Raw genomic sequence first — 14,426 nt, forward strand, 5'->3', positions numbered from 1 at the left:
CCCACAATCAGTGGATAAGTCACATATATCCAAGTAATAATTTTATTTTTGGCTTTATTATACATATTGTAGTGGGATGGTCTAGTGGTAACATCTATGCTTTATGTGTGTGAATATCAATAGAGGGCAATACATTTGCTTTTAGCATTTTTTTGACTTTAGAACGGATAGTGAGCTGCTGGTGCTCCGGAAAAATGTAGATTGGAGTAAATATCTATGTGGCTGTACAAGAGAGAACACTCTTGCCTTCGGCCAGAGAGCACAGCATTAAAAATAACAAATTCCTGTGCCGGATCGTCACTCATTATAACACATGAAAACTCTGCTCGGTCACCGAGGTCTTTGTGCAAAGGTCCCGCTTTTTTGATCACACAGAACCAAAGGAAGCTACAGCAGTGTAAATGTCAAGCTGCGATTACTGTATGTATTAAAAACATTTATAATAAACATGCTCAAATAGTCTCATTTCATGCAAACCTGAAGTCATTTGGGTTGAGCTTTATTTTACAGTATACATAACTGAAAAAGTACTGGTACTTAGTATTAGTTATTAGCAGCTACTGTAATTAATGTGATAATAATACGTATAGAAAAATGACCGTGAAAGTAAAAGCGTCACCTTATTTTTTTAATAACAAATGGAAAATTGAATAGAACCTTAAATAACCTTGCGGTGTATAGATATTTGATGTTTTAAAACCCTCTGGAAGAGGATGTAGGCAGGACTAAGCACAGACTCTAAGAATCTGCTGGGTGAGCGGAGGATTAAAATTGGTTATATGGGGAGCGAGAGAGGATGGATGGAGAGAGGGAGGGGGCTGGACAAGCCACACACATCATTGAGAATCATACACACGCTGTGGCATTTACTCAGAGTTTAGAGTCAGCAGCGCCCTGCTCCTGTAGTCTGATAAGATTTATGATCACGTTTATGTTGAAACTGAGTTTGAGGGAATAATTTCCACACTCTCAACAACTGTGTGAACATCAGCGTGTGTCAGCAGTGACTAGGTGAGTGATCTTTTGGTTCTGTCTTTGATGCGTGTTTGATGAGTGCGTTACACGAGTCACTAATGGAGTATTATTTTATTCTTTATGACTCTCAAAGATGTTTTGGTGAGGTTTGTGCTTGCTTGCCACAGTACCGTCATTTAAAAGTTGCATCTTCATACGTTTTATTCAGTGTCTCTTTCCAAATGTTCTTTGTGGCTGGGGACAAAATAACAGAACTCATCAACTCTTGTCAGTATGTCAGTGATTTCTAACTGCCTGAATAAATTAACATGAAGAAGCGAATCATTAATACATTAATACGCATCTCTCCGGGTCACTAATTTTCTCTTTTGCTCTGATTTGTCACTTTCAAATTTTCAAGTTACCCAAGCATTTTTAAATTGTTGATACCCTTCATCTCAAAAGTGGGCCAAGCTGCTCTTTAATGCATTTTTTAGTGTGGGTAGATTGCATAATGCCTGCGCACAGGCAGTGTATGTGGTTTTGCCTTCAGGATAATAAAACCTCAGGTTTGACATTGTGAAAACCAACAAACATTTCCAACTGTTTAATTAATAATCTTATTTAAATGTTCATCACTGTAATTTGTCGAGATAAACATTTCCATTTGGATTGCCACCTGTTAATGTGAAAATAAAAAGTATTGGACAGCTGTTTGAAAAAACTAACTCTTAGCTCTTTTTTTCCCTCTTTGTGACACGAATGCATACTGAAATTGAAAATACATTTTTCGTCTTCGTGTGCACAGGTCAGTGTTATGTGATGGATGTTGCATGGTAGCATCTATCTACCCGAGCCTCGAAATATCAGCAATGCAATACAGTAGTGTAACTGTAATGCATTGTAAATAAGTCTCGCAGTTCAGACTCCACATCTGCGCTGGCTATTCATGTCCCAGATTTTGTATCTTCAAATGAAAAGCTAACATGGTGCTTCAACTCCACTGAATGTCAAATATGTGAAGTACAAATGCCTCAGGCACAATGAACTGCATGAGCAGTCTGTGAAAGGTCCTGAAATAGTGTAAACCAGGCTTGAACACTATAAATGAAATTCACACTGTGCACCTCCCATGATGTCTTTGAGTTCAGTTTTGAGGCTACCCTCTGCCCCAGTGTGCGTACTATCCACCCTAAATAGTTTGTGAGGCTAAAGTAGGTTCGTATCAAAGCACAAATGCCAAAAGTTTGTTAGAGGCAAATTTGACATGAAACGTGGAGTGTGTATACAAGGATGCAAACCATGAAAAGTGACAGATTTACAGTAACAAAAGCATGACATTGTAATACAAAAACTACTGATCTGCTCACTACCTCAACTACCTGAACTGTAAAGTTTACTGGTATATGAAAGAAAAAGTCTGCAGTAATTACTGAAACGGTTGATTTGGATGGGATTAAAATTACATCGAAGCTCTGGTAGCTATTACATTATCCCACCTCTCCATTTAAAACTAATCCTGTCTGGATAGAGCTTTAGACTCATCTCTTGAGGGGATTTCAGATCAATTGTTCCCGGCTCATCACACCTTGGGGAATCAGGTATGGCATTGCCTGGACTTAATCAAACCTATTTTTGTTCAAAACTTTGTGGAATTTGTAATAAAAATACTAACCTGACCACCATAGTCAATATGCCACCTTCAGTCTAAGGAGGAGAAGAACCTCAGAATACTGCTGTTTCTAGAAGAAACTTCCCTTTTTTGGAAATGGGCTCATTCTTCATCTCCAACTAGAGTAGTTTATCGTTTTTTAATCCATTCAGCCTATCTCTGGATCTGGCAGTAGCACTGTTAGCATATAGCATAGAATGACCAAAGAGTTTTGATATTTTAGTTTTGATTGGCTTGCTGCCGTACTATTGCCACAGCTGGGGCAGTGAAATCATGCAGCTAGCACAGGGAGCGTTACTTGCAAGCTGGGGAATATTTTCCACAGGAGCTGAGTGATATCATTGTGCCTGCTTCGGCCATGTTATGGCAGCAAACGTCCTTGATTATTAGTCATATCCTAGTCATATCAGCCTAAAAAATTGCGACTTTTAGTTTTCTGTGGGTCTTAATACACAATATAACTACAAAAGAGGTAAGTTAGAAATAATATTGTAACTCTTTGGTAATTTTTGAACGTGAAGCTACTGGTCTAATTGGATTCAATGATCTATGCTAAGCTATGTTAAACGATAGAGATCAAAAACTGTAAAACTCAGCTTATTAACTCTGGGGGAATTAGAGAATGTATCTATTTCTAAAAAAAGTGGAGTGTTCCTATAAGACAAGTCCTGTGAATATCAGTGCCTGGAGAAAAGGCACAAAAGTATAATTACTTCTCCGACAAGCTCTGAAGATATTCTCTCTGCCAAAGAGGAATTGGGACTCGGTTGAGATGGCGATATTCATGTCTATGCAATGTTGTGAGCACAGAGAGGATGGGGAATTGTCTGCTAGTTTTCATGAAGGTCTCTTGAGTGTCTCAAGGGGCCAAAGATCAGAGCTGGAGAGGCCTCTGTCTGAACAGGAGTGTCTTACTGTTTTGCCTTTTATAAAACAAGGAAAAAACGAAGAACAGGCAAGATCCACTTTATTTAAGTCTTTGTATTGTATTAAATTGTTGTAATTAATTATAACAAAGCTACTAATGACTTGGAAACATACAGTGATATATGTTTTGTACTGTTAGTGTTTTTCGGTGTTGAGTTTTTCCTTACAACCCAACAATAATTTACACAATATACACAATTCTAAGTATTAGTTAAGTAATGGCAGAAAAGGTGTAGCTTCGGCTGTTTCAAGTGCGATTGTGGTTGGCAGCTCATTCCAGCATTTGATGATGAAGCTTTCAGATAGTGACTTTGTGTCTCTGAGACTATTTTAACCCCAGTGTATGCCTTAACCAAGTCATAACAATAACCATTTGGATGTTTAGATTGTAGACGTTGCAAGCTGATCTATCCTCAGCATTAAGCAGCAGTCTAGTAATGATAGAGTTAGAATTTTAGAGAACATTATTTGCTTAAGGGAAGAAGAACAGAAAGAGAGATAGAAGGGGGTTGAGGGGCTTGTGTTAAAAACCTTCAAGCGAGGAACTTAAAATTTCCACCTACGCAGATTTTCAAGTTTTCTGTAGCAAGCGTGTGTGAGACAGACAAAGCCCATGACTCATTTATTTATCTCCTCAGAAGCTGCTACAGCAAACCATGCTGCTGTCTCCAACTTTGCTAACCCTGAGAATATGCAATGCTTAACGGTGAGTGACAACTTTCTCTGCAAGCCTTTTTTTCTGTTGTGTGTGGTCTGATATTTTGTCATTTTTGTTAGTTATTTGTTGGGTGATGATGTTCAGAGCTCATCATTTTACATTTGTTAAAGGCCACCGTTCTTCAGATTTGTATGTCAAGTAGGGATGCTTCGATCTGAATTTTTTGCTTCCAAAACCGATTCCCCTATTCAGTATTGGCCGATACCGAGTACCAACACCATAGTAAAGATATATTTGGAAAAAAATATAAATTACCTAATAAACCGTCAATTCATTTTAATGTTTTAGCATTTTTAATTAAACATGAAATTAAACCTGAACTATAACTCAATTGAATAACTTTATTATTTCAATGTCAACTTTTCATTGAAAACGGAATGCTATGTTGTTTATCCTCATAAAAACAAATTACACACACGCACACACAATGTAAATAGTGCACACAGAAAATGAACATGTTAATTTCTTTCTAAGGTACTTGCCCTTTGGTATTAAGCTGGTTTGAGCCACCACAGTCATTTAAACATACAAAATGACACAATTAAAATAATGTGGTATTTTTGGTTTATGGAAACAACAGTTATGGTGAATAGGATACAATACTAACATGAACTGCTGAAACTGACATTACTCCAGAAAAGAATAAATATTATATTCTCATGCAAATCCTTTCCAGCTAACAACGCAGTACCATTTATGTGATTTATCGGTGCTGTACTTTTATTTCACACATTGCATGCTCGTAGATTGCATTTTTTTTTTTTTTAAGTTTAAACGCCTCGTCCGTTTGCAAGGTTGCACGCGCAGTCAGCGGAGGCTCGCGCTGCAGAGCCAGGCGAAAGTATTAACAAGACTTCAGTAAAGTGATCCACAGCGCAGTATTAACACGGGAACATCAGTCAGAACAGGATAGTTCGCTTTTCAGAGGTGAGAGACTTTTCAAGTTACTAAAATAACAAGTGAATATTAACACTGACATTAAGCCTCTCGCTATCTCATCTGATCAATCTGGACGGAGCGTTTTTCTCAGGCACTCTTTACTTAAACTGCATCAGTTAGAAGTGTCAACGGCTTTAACGCACGTCTTTTAAAACAAAAGTCTTGCATCAGAAATTACGTTTTTTGTTGTTCACGCGTTTCTTTGGCCGCTACCCACCCAGAAGGGCCTCGCGACCCACGGTTTACGGTAGCTGCCGTAAAATATCTCCAAATCACGGATGTTTTTGCGGCTATATATATATATATATAATGTTTATATCCCAGATATCTTTGCTTTCCTTCTTCAGAAACAAAGATAAAGCAGCATAGTTTACTTCATATCAATTAAAACTAAATAAAAACACTAATGTAAAAATTAAATAAATGTTTCTTTAAAAAATATAGTAGCTTTTCGTTTAGTGAACAAATTAAAATCGACAAACCAATGTATATGGGGTTACACTGGACAAAAATGAAAACGATAGCTAAACAAACTTTATTCAGAATGCAGCATCTTGCTTTGATAAATGTATTTAATTGTACAAATCTTTCAATGGGGGGTATACCTGTGGTTGTCAGTCGACCTATTTCAAACATGTTAAAGTTTTTATTGCATGCCGTATGCACGCAGTAACCTCAATTTTATTCCTTGTGCACATTTTGTATCTCTTCAGATATCTGTTCTATTGGACCGTAAGTGATCTGTAAAATGGACATCACATGTTCCACCTTGATTCCAGTTTGACGGGAGCATATATTTTCCATTTAAAGAGCATTAAAGTGTGCAGGACGTGAATATATTTTATTTACAGAGGTATATTATGTAACACTTCACACTTCTCTTTGTAAGTCTCATGGCAAATTCAGTGGATTTATCAAAGAGTCAATGGATGGCTGCTTATCTGAATCAGGTGTGTTAAACAAGGGAATATTGTATAATATATTGTCGTAAGGACTGGAACTAAAAACGACTGCTTTAGGTCATCATTCTCTTGTAAAAACTCGTAACTGTATAATTTAAAACATATCTCAAATGAAAGTTCTGTCGTTTGCCCTCATTTACTCACCACCATGCATTTGCAAATGAAGATTTGTTCTTTCTCGGAACACACATGAATATAATCACGCTGCTCTTTTTTAGACTATGAATTGCATTCAAGCTCCAAAACAACAAATGATGAGATGAGATACTTCAACTGAATAATTTAAGGGTTAAGTATATATTTGGAATGGATACTATACATTCTCCAGTCTCTAAAAGCCTGGAAAGGTTGGTAGCTGAACAACTTACCAGCTTTTTAGAAAAACATGATCACTCTAAACAGTTTGATTTTAGGCTATTCAACAGAAATGGCAAACCGCTGTCTCACATAATTTATTAAGAGAGCTTGAGATAAAGGCAAGGTAGTAGGTGCAGTGTTTCTAGACCTCAAAAGGTCATTTGATACTGTTCTCCTAAATACATTTTAGGAGTTTAACTTCTAGTTTAACTTCTCTCTGCACTTCTAATAACTCAAGATCAGCTTTACAAAACAACAAGATGGGTCTTCCTCAAGGGTCAATTTCGGGTCCATTGCTATTTTCCTTATATATCAACGATTTAACAAATTGTTGCAAGCAAAGTAAATGTTATAGTGACATTTAAAGTATTTAGGTGTTATTTTAGATTCTCATTTGAAATCTGATATGCATGTCAAGAGGCTGTGTAGAACAATCAGAACAAATTTCAGTTGTTTTTGCATGATTAGACCGTATGTATCTCTAAAAGTACCTAAGTTATACATGCTTGCAATTGCACTTTTTGCAATTGTGTAAAAGTCAGGAGTTTGGTATCTCAGTTGACTGTCAAACCTGGTAGATCTCTAAACAAACTCTAAAAGTTCTGGATAAGAAACCAAACAGTTGTCATTACGGAAATATTTTACAAAAATAGTAGTTTGCTTAGTTTTGAAAATGTTATTTTTATTTGTCTCTTATTAAAATGATTTTTAAATATTTAAATAATCTTGTTCAAGATGCCAATTAATATCAAAACAGAGTAGTAAGGGGATTTTCATTATAAGAGTTGCGACTGCTATGAATTTTACAGTACCAAAGAAATGTAAAAAACTAAATTTGCACAATCCACATTTTCTTAGAAGATTTTTACTTTCCTGTTGTAATAAAAAAACCAAACCAGGGACTGGGGCAGCAAATTAGCCTTTGGCTAGAATCCAATGTCATATTGTTAAATAAACAAATAAATAAATAAAAGTCACCATGAAGGAGGTCTATATGATTTATAAGTATGTATGTTTTCTAAAGCCATGGAGTAGCTTTGAAGGAGGAAGTGGTTGGGTCAGATAAGCTGTTCTTGGATCTGTCTAATTGTTTAATATATTTAAGTTAGTACAAGTCTCAGAGTAGATTTAAAGAGGATTTCAAGAGGATATAATGACAGTGGAGGAGGTGCTGCTGCCGCCTGACATGAGTCAGTACACACTCTTGTTGAGCAATACTCTAGCTGAGACATAAAGACATAAACATTGATAAACACTGTGCAACACTGTGCTGCTGAGCTGGTTGTAGGGGTGAGTACCAGTCTTCAATTTTTTGGCAAGAGGGCAATGAGATCTTCATTGGGTTACATACTGTAGTGTGTCTGGAACTACCTGTCAGCCTTTCCATGTACAGTTTCCTTCTTAATTTTATAGCTATAATGTTTTGAAAATACAGCATCAATATAATATTTATATATAAATGACTTATTTGTATAACTAAATGAGTTATTTGTAAAACTGAGTAAATTTCAGAAAAATATTTGAACAGTGTACTCCAGCATGCCTAATATTGCTGCATTTTACCATTTGCTCATTGCTTGTTATTATAGACTGCTAAACTTGGTCTTTTAGGAAAAGGAAGTTTCCTATTAAAAAGTTATAATTCGTCATTCATACAAATTCATACAAACTTGCATAATACACAAGATTTAGCAAAAATTGCTTGAATGCGTACAAGTGAGATCGGGCTGGATAAAATCCGCATCTCATAGCCGTATATCAAAACCAGACTTTGTTGACAAGAGACCTCAGGTGTATTTGATTCAGTGCTTGAGTCTTGAATCATTAATGCCAGTTGGTGATTTCTCTGGAAAGACCTTAAGCCCTGCATGTTGGCCAACATAAATTCTGTAAACAAAGAGTTTACCTTCCTTGTTTTTCACCACAGATTTTTGAAAGACAGTCCTAAGTGAATTTCTTGCAGCACTGCTCTTCAGAACATCAATGAGATAATCACTTTAGTGTCATAACACGCAATCCTGTTTCATTGATAATTCATCTTGCATAAGCCCTTTTTGGATAGTAATTGTTTCTCATGGGGGCATGAGCTATTTTTAACATTTACAACCTTTGATTTTTATTGCCATCCATATCCAGAATGTCAGTGTTTATCTTCTACCACACGCACAAAAATCCCAACCCAATTACAGTTTTTTAAAAAATGCCAAGGATGTGTGGTAATTTATTTGCAGTCTGAATCCACATCTATCCACAGTTCCACAGTTTACAAGCAAGGGTCAATTTGAGGTTTAAATCCTTTTTGACACTACACCTGCATTAATACTCAGACTTGCAGTAGATTATGCGATCAAGACACTCATACTCACCGAACAATATTAGTAGGGGTCTATGATCCACACATTTATAACTCAAATTCATATTGCATTCTCAATGCTTCATCATTGCGAACTAAAGCTTTGTCATTGGTCAACAGTTCTATGCATTTGTTGAAAATACTTTATTCTAGCTTCAGGCAGCTTGCTCTTTTGGCAATTTGTAACTTCACAGTGTTGAACACTGCACTAATGTATGGTACAATGTCCATATTTTGTTTACTAAACCAAGAAAACTTTTGTCATGTTTAAAGGTGCTTGCATGTACTTATGATTCTCTGCAGGATTACTAAGAACGCACAACGCAATTAATATTCATGCATACGCAAAATGCAGTTTATCTTTTTAAGAAACATCTAGAGGGAGTCAAGTCAAGTCAAGTCAAGTGGCTTTTTATTGTCATTTCAACTACATATAGCTGTGCAGTACATAGTGAAACGAGACAACGTTTCTCCTGGACCTGGTGCTACATAAAGTCACAAGAAGCAAAACACATTGGTCTCAAGCTGAAATATTATTTGTCTTGACACTTACGAAACTGTAAAAGGCAATGGAATGGAGAAAGCTCTCTGCATATGAGAGTATGTTCTCTCTGTTGACTTTGTGTGGAAAGCAAGCCGCACTGTAAATTTACTTTGTGTATGCAATAGAAACAAGAGAGATTTTGTTCTGATGGTATTGCTTTAAGTTTTAAAATTTCACTATTTTGGAACAATGCTGAATTCAGAGATTGAAAATTTGCATGTGCAGAAGATGTGCAGGAGCAATTACTTCATCAAGAACCAGAATATTTCCTCCAAGTAATAGCCAATGACCTCGTCCAGAAGCTTAGGCAGTTATCTTCTTGTCTTGCTACGCTATCAGACAATGATCTACAAGCTAGTAAAATACAAATAATTTAAAAACAAGAATATCTTGAAGGTTGAGGAGTCTGCTGGTTCTCTACTGCGAGCCTTTGGCTGGCTTCTTCCTCTCTGGCCTTTTCTTTTCTTATCTGAAAAGCTCATTGAGGTTTCTCCTTTTAGCCCTTTCTCTCTAAATTGGCTCTGGCTCCCTCTGCTCAGCAAGGGACAAGGTAAAAGGATCTGACAGCCCTGGCTCATCACATGTGGAGGAGTGTCTCTGACCTGAAGTCTCAGCCATACGGGTGAACCAGGGTCATGATGCAGACCGTTGAAGACTTGAGAAACAGCAATGAATGCAGGACAGGTTAGGTCTGAAGGGTTAGGAACACATGATTAATTTAAGAATAATTTAATAGAGGAAACATATTGATGTTCCTTTAAAACCAGAACAAGAATATAATAACAAGAGCACATAAATAAATAGTATCTTTCTTTTACCCATTTTTTGTTTCCAGTGGTGACTTATGATTCAATATTCATTGGGAAACATAATATCCAAATACAATCATAGTGATATTAATGATATTGGTATTTTGTTGGCATCACTTTCAAATTCTGGCCATGCCCATCAACAATAAGGTCTATGGTTTACCCTGAGTAACAAAGCAGTGCTTGATCGCTCTTTCTACAGACAGTATTCAAAGTTTAAAGTGCTTCTTCATGCAGGGCTAACCGGAGACATTCCCTCTCTAATCCCAATTTTTAATTAAAGAGATAATACCTTCTGATTTCTCAATAGAGGTGAAGTGATGGATTGAAAAGACTTCAGTGCCCATTTAATGGCCCTCTGAGAGCAGTTCTATGTTCTATGTGCTTTTTATGGCCTTGCCTCTCCTTAACCTTTTGTTGTAATGTTCAGCTTTAAAATGAACTGTGCCCAAACTTAGGCTATGACCTCATCAGGGTTGCCAGGGTTACAGCGCCCTGCAGCTTTAGAAGTTTTGTCTTTTTATGTGTGTTTCTTTTTTAATCTACATTTTAATTAGTTGTAAGTCATCTGATTCTTTGAAAATATGGTAATTTGGCACAGTGAGGGGGTGGGGGCAAAAAAATCTCAGCAGTCATTTAAAAATATCTCCTGATGGTGTGAAGTTAAATGTTTTTTTTTTTACCAAAATTGAGTGCAATCGTTTTCAAACATTTTTCTCTGTCTTGATTTCACTTATTCTTGATTACTGAATCAAGCTCTGGTTGACAAGCAACAGTTGACAAGCAAGGATGAATGATGGAAGAATTTTCCAGTTTAACCTTTAGGCTCTAAATTAAAACCAGTATTGTAGCTTACTGTAGTGACTTAGGGTACAACAATAAACTGGTACAGCATTGCACTTGAGAACTCTTGATTATCTCAGGAATTCATTAAGTAAAAGACAGGTTATGTTTGCACACTATTTAAGTACATTTTTAAGTAATCCGGTCACAAGTGGTCAGCCAAGATGCATTTATGAATTACATTACATTTCAAATGTCTCTAATGTAAAACCGTGTACAGTTTGTAAAAAAATTACATGCACATATACATTCCTGTAGACTGAGCATGTAATATGCATGTATTATGTCACAAGTTTGCATTTTCTAAGTTAAATGGACAAACTATTGGTAAAAATGTTTCCCCATTAGTTGTAAATTACCACACCCGATTTATCTCATCATCTTATTAGATGAGCATAACAGCATGGAGAACATGCATCATCTGATGAAGAGAAATCAAAAGCTTTTCAAAGGTTTTCTTGTCAACTGCTAGTGCGGCAACAACACCTTTTCTAATTTACTCATTCCCTGTCATTTTCTCCTCTTTACACTCATTCTCTCCTGTCCTCTCTTTCTTCCCTCTCTCTTTTTTACTCTCTCGGTTGTAGTGTCTATCTGTTTAATCCAGATTTCGGCTGTAATCCCTTCATTTCATGTAAAGATCAGCCATCGCACACAGAGGCTTAAACACCCTCTGCAGATGTGGTAAATCTGCTCAATATAAAATGTTCACACCATAGCTTTCTGAAGGATTTCTGTATGGTCGCTATTGTGCTCTTTATCATCGTCTAATGCTAATTCTCCTATCAACGTATGCACAACTAAGCCTTAGACGCAGGCATTAGTCTGTTATTCAAATTTTTAAATCTGATGACACCCACACACACACACACACACACACACACACACACACACACACACACACACACTAATTGCATCCCCAAGCCAATGGTTTTGTTGCAGCTAACCCCTTCTTGTAGTCACCAAATCAGGAAAAAATGTCACTGAGATTATTTTGAATACTTCCAAGTTCTTATACCTAGCATACCATCTATTGAATGTTGTATGCAAGCAAAAATGACAATTGCAAGAGAACTATTTGACATTAACTGTGGAAAGCACTTGGAGGAAAGCATGTGCTTATTTTGGTTTACTGGCTTGCAAAGGCATTGTTCTAGAGTCACTTTCACAGACCTTCTTGGTTCTAAAAATAAAAAGTGTTTTGTTGTTCATAAAACCGCTTATTAAATGAAAGATGTGGTTGCAGGCTTCTGAGCCATTTTTGTGTAAGTGACATGTGTCAGGTTCTGTACCCAATAGCTGAACAGTTTTATGCCAGACTCCACCAAGCTGGGCGGAGGTCAGGTGACGGACAAAACAAGATTGACACTTTGAACCAGAAGGAGATTATTCGAGGATAAATTGTAGTAGCTGGCAGGGATCAATACCCAGAAAGCACTCCACTCAAGCAACCAGATCTGAGGAAAGAGAGAATCAATTACCAGGACAAAGCAAAAGATCAAACCATGGAGAGAAGGCAGGATTCCACCAATGTAACTGAACAGGGATGCAGTATTCAACTCAGGAATGAAAGGAGAGAACAAGTCTGACAGGATGTGACGGAGGATAGCAAGAGATATGCGAAATTAGGATCCAGTGAAACAATCAGTGCTGTGTGAAGCTTCTTAAAGTGTGAATTCTTAAAGAATGAAATGAAAAAATTAAAGCTATTTGGGACGAAAAACCAGGGAGCTTCTGACTGTCCCATTGACTGCCAAACAATTACAACTGTCTAAGTGCAGAGAGGTATACAAGACATTGTCTGACTGTTCTATCTGCAATCAGTGATTCAACCGTAATATTAGGAAGTTACAAGAATACTCTTTGTATGGAGCAAAAAACAAAAATAACACATTTATACAAAAGTTTGTCTTCTCTAGTTTAGTGTAAGCACCATTTTGGAAAATACTAGATATCCGCAGGGAGAGGGCACATGTTTTTATATGATTAATGACAAAGTTTACATTTTGGGGTGAGTAACCCTTTAACAGTCATTAAATACCATCCTAAGTTGTTTTTCACCCATGTTTTGTTTATAATTTGTCTAAATTTATTTGAGAATAATCTACATTCAGTTGGTCAGTATAATCTACAATTTGTGGCTCATTTAAAACTGTAAAAACATTTGTCTTTACTGGCAAATAAGAATATAAAATCGTGCTGCTGCTTCTCTGATGGACAACTGCAGTGTCTTATATTTTGCAGCAGGCGGCAGTGTATTGTGCTCATGAGTGTTTGTGTGTGTGTGCGTTTTAGGTGACCATTCTACGAGGAAAGGACGGTTTCGGCTTCACCATCTGCTCTGACTCGCCTGTTCGCATACAAGCAGTCGATCCAGGCAAGAACCGCTCTGTGTCTGTGTTCTTGCATTTTTGCCAGAGGACGCTACTGAACTAAAGGCTCGGCATGTGTGGCATTTCTGGGTCGTTGATCATTATGGTCAAATACGGGTCACTGTGTGTGTTTGTTAGGCCACATGACTCACAGCTGATTAACACTGTAAATTGTCAGAATGTCACCTGTTTTGAGTATATGTCAGGCCACATGAGTCACAGCTGATTATATTGTGTGTGTTTCTTCTCTCAGGTGGTCCAGCGGATCAGGCCGGTTTGCAGCAGTCCGACACTTTGCTGCAGTTAAATGGTCAACCCGTCAAACATTGGAAGTGTGTAGATCTTGCACATGCTATTAGGTACAAATAATGTTTTTTTTCATATTCAGAGTACACCACAAAGTATTTTGTGTTAATATATTGTTTATACAGTGAATGATATGCTTTACATAGGAAAGGTGTTTCTTTTCACTTATTTCATCTCTTTGTCTTCATAATAAGGTCCCATTAGTTAATGTCTACTAATGTCTTCTTAGTTAACATTAACTATGATTAATAAATGCCTTAAAAGTTTTGGTAACTTGAAACCTTTTATATATATATATATATATATATATATATATATATATATATATATATATAATGCAATATATGCAATATGCATAATGCAAGATATTCATAAAATATGTTGTAATGCATTATACACTGAACAAAAGGATTATTTTGCTTTTGCCCCCATTTTTCATAAGCTGAACTATGCAAAACACATATTTCTTTCAAATACTGTTTACTAATATTTCTAAGACTATGTCCACATGAAGCCACATGAAGGACAAAACCACACAAAACGATGTAGTACACACACCAGACCATTATAGGGTGCGACAGAGATACTCAAAAATGGAGAAGAAGACTCGGACTATGCACATAAACATTACTTGCGGTATACAAACGAACATGGAACAATACATTTGTGT

At 36.6% G+C, this 14,426-nt stretch overlaps 1 protein-coding gene across 1 annotated transcript in view; it reads left to right on the plus strand.

Annotated features, from left to right (window-relative positions):
* Positions 1–826: 826 nt before the first annotated feature.
* The window catches only part of LOC122345117 (regulator of G-protein signaling 3-like), a 76,338-nt gene continuing 62,738 nt past the window's right edge, over positions 827–14,426 (plus strand). The window contains exons 1-4 of the mRNA XM_043238946.1: positions 827–1,011; positions 4,192–4,259; positions 13,374–13,455; positions 13,704–13,809. Of these exons, the coding sequence (XP_043094881.1) occupies positions 4,245–4,259; positions 13,374–13,455; positions 13,704–13,809 (203 nt within the window). The 5' untranslated portion in view covers positions 827–1,011; positions 4,192–4,244. The remainder of the gene's footprint in view (positions 1,012–4,191; positions 4,260–13,373; positions 13,456–13,703; positions 13,810–14,426) is intronic.

Source organism: Puntigrus tetrazona, chromosome 5 (assembly GCF_018831695.1).
Source record: "Puntigrus tetrazona isolate hp1 chromosome 5, ASM1883169v1, whole genome shotgun sequence".
Taxonomy (NCBI): Eukaryota; Metazoa; Chordata; class Actinopteri; order Cypriniformes; family Cyprinidae; genus Puntigrus; species Puntigrus tetrazona.